This window comes from Mus musculus, chromosome 16, assembly GCF_000001635.26.
Source record: "Mus musculus strain C57BL/6J chromosome 16, GRCm38.p6 C57BL/6J".
Classification (NCBI taxonomy): Eukaryota; Metazoa; Chordata; class Mammalia; order Rodentia; family Muridae; genus Mus; species Mus musculus.
Window position 1 is genome coordinate 96,196,908 of NC_000082.6, and position 7,681 is coordinate 96,204,588.

Genomic DNA, 7,681 nt, shown 5'->3' on the forward strand with positions numbered 1-7,681 from the left:
TTAGTTGACTTTGAGATATATTCTAGGGAGTGTCCTTTCTCATCATGACACCTACCTGGGGACAGGGACCAGGCTCAGGATCTCTGAGACACTGGTGAAAAGAGCAGGTACCGGAGTCAAAGAGGTCTCATGCTGCTCCAGAGCACCAGCCTCTCTCCTCTGTGATGAATAACAGGGTAGGAGAGGGTCTGGTACCAGAAGGAAGTAAATGCTCACGGCCTTCGCCCCTAATGCCTGTGATCTGATTTCTCAGTATGTGCGTGCCTGTGTGTGTATTCATGGGTATACATGTATGTCAGGAGCCATAATGGGACAAGCTAATAACTAGCAGGTGATCATCCTGAAGTGGCCTGCCTCGGATTATTATATAATCTGCGACAGGTGGGCTCTCATTAAGCAAGGCTGTGAGGGACTCATTTTAGGAAAGATTCCTGCTATTAATATGCTTTTCCTGTCATTATTAAATATATATAACAACCACTAAGTAGAAGCACACCCCCTTTTGAAGTAGATCTCAGTAGATCCATGAAGATGTACTATCTTTTAGTGATGCTATGTAGACAAATACATGACTTAATGTGATCCTATAAGAATTCCTAAAATTATATCTGTGATTATTAAGCTCTTTTATAATGGAACTGCTATTAAGTCCTCTTCTGATAGTCAAAGCTTCAGTGAGAACTCTGCCAGTCTCCCAAGTGTCACCAGTCAATCCATGGTAACCAGACTTTCTCCTACTCAGAGCACATTCCAAGAGGTTGTAAAACAATTAACCAAAGGTCATTAAAAGACAACTAACGATTTATTATAGGTTCTAGGACAGAAGATAAAATACTGACTGAGTTTATCTATACAAAACTTCACTAATAACTTAGTTATGGTTTTTAACTCTCAGTGAACCTGTGGAGCTGAGACAGGTGATGGATGTTTAGCCAGATAATTACTCCTAATGGATATGCATGTAGACATTTGCCGTTGTAAACTTCTATTTCAATTTATGATTTGATTTTTTTTGTGTGTGAACTTGTGATGAACTTTGTAACATGTGATCATGTGTTCTGAAAGATGTTTAAGAGCTGAGGACAAAGAGAAGAGTCAGAACTGAGGGACTGGGGTGAGAGGAACGGAGGTGAGAAGAACTGAGCTGAGGAGAAGTTTTTAGACAGAACATTTTTTTAGATTAGAAGGAGAATGCAGAGTGGAGTAACTTAGAAATTATAGGTAACATAAAATACTAAGAGAGCAATGTGCAGAATGCAGAGGGAAAGAAGATGTTGCAGAGAGCAGAAGGAGCAAGCAGGCTTCTCCTTACCATGGGATCTGTTCTGACCCCATTGTAAGGACAAGACAGGTTTAGTCTTATTAAAAGAAATAAAGCTTTTTTTTTTCTTACACACATGGGTTTAATTCATTTAGCATTAAAAAGGTAGAAGTTTTTTTCTTTCTCTATGTAATAAAGATTGGAGTACAGTTTTCATCCAGAATGAGTGAGTTCTTTCTGCACCGGTGCTTGGTCGTTTGCTCCATATTCATATTTAAGTATGGATGTGTGTATGTGTGTATGTGTGTGTGTGTGTAGGTATATGTGATTGTGAGAATGTATGTAAGCTGGGCCCAGCTGGGTTTGAATGAAAATGAATAAATGAACATGAATGAAGCTGAATATGAATTTATGTGAGATTATACATATTTGCTTATGTAAAAGTTTTTCCTTCTGAGAGTGTTATTCTCTTCTCCTGGTTCAATAGAAGTTTATTGCTCCAAACATCCCCCTAGTCTGACAAGCAAGAGGCATCTGGACAATAGGGAGAAGGCTCCAGCAATTAATCCTTTACTTAATCACCTGCTGTTTTAGGATGAGGTTCTATGTGCTAGAGACGGAAGTTTCTGGCCTCAGAGGATCAGAGGCAGGTCAGCTACAACTGTAACTCAGACTTAGATAAGTAAACTTTTTATTATACAGCAACCTTTAATTTTTTGTAAGACAAAGCCTTACCCCAGAAACTCATAAGACAAAGTCTTACCCTCCACCTATGCTCTTCCCCCTCTGCTGCCTCAAGAAGAACCAACAAGAAAGAAGAAACAGCCCACAGCCTACGCTATGTGTGTTTATGTGTGTCTGTCTCTGTGTGTGAGTGTGTTTGTGTATTTTTTTCCTTCCGCCATATGTATATATGTGTGTGCATGTGTGTCTGAGTGTATGTGTGTGTATATATGTACATGGGTGTGTCTGTATGTCTTTGTGTATTTGTGTGTATGTCTGTATTTGTGTGTGTGAACATGTGTGTGTATATTCGTGCGTGTGCATATGTGTATTCATGTATATGTATGTATGTATATATATATATGTGTGTGTGTGTGTGTGTGTGTGTGCATGTGGCTGTGTGTATTAGTATGCCTGTGTTTTTACTGTGTGTATACATATGTATGTGTGTGCATGTGTCTGAGTGTATGTGTGTGTATTGTATTTGTGTGCATGTGTGTGTCTTTGTGTATTCATGTGTATATATGTGTGTGCATGTGATTGTGTATGTGTGTATTTGTGTGTGTGCATGTATGTATGTGCATATTTATGTGTATATGTGTGTGCATGTGTCTCTGTATGAGTGTGCATGTTTTTTTATTGTGTGCATATGTGTGCACACATGTGTGTTTATGTGTGTCTGTCTCTGTGTGTGAGTGTGTTTGTGTATTTTTTTCCTTCCGCCATAAAGTTCTAGGGTATATATGTGTGCATGTGTGTCTCTGTGTGTGTGTTGTGTGTATATGTGTGCACACATATGTGTGTCTGTGTGTCTGAGTGTGTATGTGTGATTTGCTTTTTTTCCTTTCACTATGAAGTTCTAGGGATGAAACTCAGGAAGGTGTTCGGGCTTGCAGGCCGTTATCCAGTGAGCCACCTCATGGGTCCTTGACCTTGCTTTGAAACCCATCAGCAGAGTCTGGGCTGCTAACATTTGGGCTTTTTTTTTTTTTTTTTTTTTTTACTAGTTTTGTACTCTGATTTTTTTTAAATGCAGTTCAAATCACCTGTATAAATAAGATGCTTTAGAGCTTGTTATAAACATCCCCATCTCCCAAAGCCTTTAAAATAGGGAGATTATTTCTAGATACAGTCATCGGCAGCCACCAGCTCTGAAGTGTCAGTGAAGTTTTACAGCACCCAACAGCTGGTGGAAGGAGAAAGCAGGAAACAGGCCACTCACAGAGGAATCTCCATCCTGTGACAGTTCGTTGGGTTTTTAAATAACCCTCTAGAAAACTTTAAATCAGGAAGCCGCGCTTCATTTAAGTGGCCAGTGCGGCTGTTTCAGTCTTCACAGTTCTGTGGTCTGTCCAAGGCCTGGTGAATCCAGCCTGGTTCTGGATAAGGTGACTTTTTCTGGGCTTTTCCCTAGGCTCTGGACAACTCGCTTCTTTTCCACACCCCACAGTTTCCAGAGCCCCGCCTCTTCTGCCCTAGGCACCTCTCCATGGGTCTGTGATTGGTGCGCTCCCGAGCTCTCAGCCTGGCCTTTTAGGGACTGTTGTTAGGCCTTTAAAGTGATAAGGGAAAGGGTCCAGTGGCTGCTTTTATCAGCCAATCGTTTTCCTGACATCCCAAACGGAGGGGGAAGCCCGGGATGCCTCCCCGTTGCTCTTTAGCCTCTTGGTTGGAGGGGAGGGCTGGGAGCAGAGGCTTGGATCACCGCCAGCCCTGACCTGGCACCTGCTCCCCCGGGCGTCACTGCGGGATTTGTCCAGCGACTTCCCTAGCAGGGGTGTGTTAGGGGGAGTCCTCTTTCCGACTGTCGAAATGGTTATCAAAGTGTTTGTTGCCACATCTTCTGGGTCCATAGCGGTAGGTGTCTGGGGCTCTGTGGGCTTTCTTCCTATGTGTTTTTCTGGATAACTCCTGGTTGGAGGCAGAAGGAGTGGGTATGCCCCGGCTTTTGGCCTTGAATGCTGTTTTTGTTTTTGTGTGGGAGTCAACTGCACACTGCGGTGAGCATGAGCGCCCTGCGCTTTTTTGCCTCTGTCTTCGTGATGTTGGAAAAAGTATGTGAGTGTGTAATCTGGCAGGTTGGCGTGAAAGGTGACTGGACGGGGGGAGTGTTTCATGCTCCTTTTAACCGGTGTTTTGTGCGCTGTTGGTAGTGCTGTGTAGTTTTAGCCATTTGGAATTTTTAGTGCTTTATCATTCATTCTGTAAGACGCAGGCTAAATCTTGGAGACAGATGACGGGTCAGGGAGAGATGAATCAGATCGTCCAAACGACCTCGGGGCACAATTACTCCTATATTTGAAATAGCTGGAAACATTAGAAGATAGTAGGTATGAGCTTATTATTTGTAGAAAATGATGTCACAATGACAGCAGCAAACCCATCTGAGGCCCACAGTTTTAAATGCTCTCCTATGTGAGGGCACCTAGAGTGTGAGCTAAAAGCCCAGCTCCATATGGCTTAGCTCGGATTGCTTGAGACCACCCACTCTCTGATTCCAGCCTGCATTTATGTAGACCCGCTGGTAGAAGAAATAAGAGCAATTTAGAGACTCAGTTCTAGGTCTAGGAATGAATTGTAGGAGACTGGCTTCAGGTGGACTCTAGTGTCTGTCTTGTGAAGGTTCTAGTCAGTACTTAGCAGAAATGAGGAAGGCTGTGGGAAGAAAACAGTCTATTAATTCCAAGAGTTAGAGACCAGAGAGGGGGCTGTTTCCTTTAATAGCTGTTCCGAAGGGTCTCAGGTTGCGGCTGGAATTCTGACAGTCACTCCGCAGAGATGTTTCCAGGCCCTGGCTAAGTACCAGCCCCAACCACAATTTGCTGAAGGCCACTACACCCAACCGCGGACAATCAGGAGGATCTTCAGAGAAGGCAGGCAGAAAATAAAAGAGTTTGGCAACCCCACCCACTCGTCCAGGATGGTTTCTGTGGTTCTATTTGTTGTGTAGTATGTAGACTAACTCAGACTTGGAAATTATGACATCATGTGGCCCTGAACTGATCGATGCCCTGGACTAGGAGAAAAAGAGGAGCACACAGCTCGAGTGGAGAATTCCAATCACAGAGATTGAGAACACAGAACTTCCGTGGCTGTTGATGGGTTTACATAAGGAGCACACCCATGTTTCTTCAGTGCTGGCTGGGTTCACACCTGGGGCCTCACCCTTGCTGTGTAAGCATGTTAACTTACCACTGTGCTGCATCCTGGGAGTTCGCGCTTGGGTCTTTTAGATTGGAAATAAATTTTCAAGGATAGGTGATCTGATGGGCTGGTTTTGAAGTGGGTTTCAAACATTAGTGCTCAGTGTTGAAAACTTTTCACAGTCACTTACTTACTTTTAGTTTTAGGTGCATGGATATTTTGCATACATATATGTTACTATATCACACATATGCCTGATGCACATAGAGGCCAGAAGAGGTGTCAGATCCCCTGGGACTGGAGTAACAGATGGTTGTGAGCCACCACTATGTGGGTGCTGGGAATTAAAACCAGGTCCTCTGCAAGAGCAGCCAGTACTCCTGAGCCACCTCTCCAGCCTAAGTCTTTTATCTGTTCTATATGGCTGTTTGTATTCTTCAGACAATGGAAATAAACCCACAGATTTCTTTGGTTTGTTTATTGTTTATTGTCCTGCATTTTTGAAGTCTGGGAGTTTGTTTTAGCCTTGGAGACTCTGGTGGGGGTGGGGTGGGGTGTCTCCCTTCACTCTGGACCTTGGAATTCAACCCTCTAGATGAATATTTCAGTGCCATTTGAAACTGTGTGACCTTGGAGGTGTTTGTCCTTTCTAAACCTCAATTTCCTTGTCTGTAAAATGAGGATAAGAATAGTGTTCACCTCATAGCTTGGTCATGAGGACTTCTGAGATACCACACTCGGGTGCCCATCACAGTGCCAGGGCCTGTCCAGGCACTGGAAAGTTCTGTGATTATTAATTATAGTCACTGGCAGCTGTTTGTTAATGTTAGTTGCCATTTTAATCTCTACTAGCCACCATGAATTAATTATTGATGATATGTATTAATGAGCATTTTTACTGTGGCGATTAGCAACTATTTTTTTAGTAGAACCAAGGCAATGGTCATTACATTTTGAAAGGACTGTCTAAAACCTTGTAAGTGGAAGAGTTTCTTCCATAAAGATGAGGTCATGCAAGGTGGTGGTGGCACACCCAGGAGGCAGAGGCAGAGGCAGAGGCAGAGGCAGAGGCAGAGGCAGAGGCAGAGGCAGAGGCAGAGGCAGAGGCAGAGGCAGAGGCAGAGGCAGAGGCAGAGGCAGAGGCAGAGGCAGAGGCAGAGGCAGAGGCAGAGGCAGAGGCAGAGGCAGGTGGACCTCTGTGAGTTCGAGGCCAGCCTGGCCTACAGGACAGCCAGGACTACATGGAGAAATCCTGTCTCAAAAAAACCAAACCCCCTCAAAAAAAGAATGAGAACTCAGTACCCCACATCTTACCGTTGAGTGTTCAGGAATGAGGAATTTCACCCAACAGCTTCTTGACAGGAAAAACCACACAGTGGCTGCTTGAGTCTCTGCTACACATGTGTTGGTGGTCTGCTTTGGGGGTCCACAAAGATCAGACAGGTTTAGAAAATGAGTTCTGGGCCAACAAAAACAAGCCCATAATCTCATCAGGACCTGAATGTATGAATTGGCCCCATTTTAACAATTGCATTTAAAGATCTGGGCCACACTATGTTGAGGAGGGTTTTGGCCTAAGAGGCTGTGGAAAGTAGGAGAGGGCAGATGTCTTCTCTAGGGCCCGCTTCTCGAGAAGCCTTCCCCTGCAGTGGGGTAGCAGTGCAAAGAGGGGAAGGGGGAGAGTCTTTACTGTTTTCAAGGTGTTCAATCCCCTGCAGTAGCCACTCTTAAGGCAAAGACTCACAGGGCCTTCCAGGTTTCTCAGTCTGCTCTCCCACTGGATTGATGAAATAAATGTGATGGGAAAAGTGGGCCTCTGTGTGAGTGTATATGTTAGTGAGCATGTGTGCATGTGCCTGTACACACATGCAGAGACCAGAGGAGGGTGTTCAGTGCTCCAATTTATCATTATCCACCTTGTTCACTTGAGACAATCTCTTACTGAGCCTGGAACTAGGCTAGTAGCCTGTAGGTCCCACAATCCTCCTTTCTCTTCTCCGCCAACAGATTGTGGTTACAGGTGTGCCTGTGGTGACCGGATTGTGGCTACAGGTATGCATGTGTGAACCTGTGGTTACAGGTGTGCCTGTGGTGACCAGATTGTGGCTACAGGCATGTATGTGGTGACCAGATTGTGGCTACAGGTATGCATGTGTGAACCTGTGGTTACAGGTGTGCCTGTGGTGACCAGATTGTGGCTACAGGCATGTATGTGGTGACCAGATTGTGGCTACAGGCATGTATGTGGTGACCAGATTGTGGCTACAGGTATGTATGTGTGAACCTGTGGTTACAGGTGTGCCTGTGGTGACCAGATTGTGGCTACAGGCATGTATGTGTGAACCTGTGGTTACAGGTGTGCCTGTGGTGACCAGATTGTGGCTACAGGCATGTATGTATGAACCTGTGGTTACAGGTGTGCCTGTGGTGACCAGATTGTGGCTACAGGCATGTATGTGGTGACCAGATTGTGGCTACAGGCATGTATGTATGAACCTGTGGTTACAGGTGTGCCTGTGGTGACCAGATTGTGGCTACAGGCATGTATGTGGT

The 7,681-nt window shown here is 44.6% G+C and overlaps 1 protein-coding gene across 1 annotated transcript in view; it reads left to right on the top strand.

Moving 5' to 3' along the window:
• Positions 1–3,562: 3,562 nt before the first annotated feature.
• Sh3bgr (SH3-binding domain glutamic acid-rich protein) overlaps positions 3,563–7,681 on the top strand; it is a 28,464-nt gene continuing 24,345 nt past the window's right edge. The window contains exon 1 of the mRNA NM_015825.2: positions 3,563–3,841. Coding sequence (NP_056640.1) covers positions 3,797–3,841 — 45 coding nt within the window. The 5' untranslated portion in view covers positions 3,563–3,796. The remainder of the gene's footprint in view (positions 3,842–7,681) is intronic.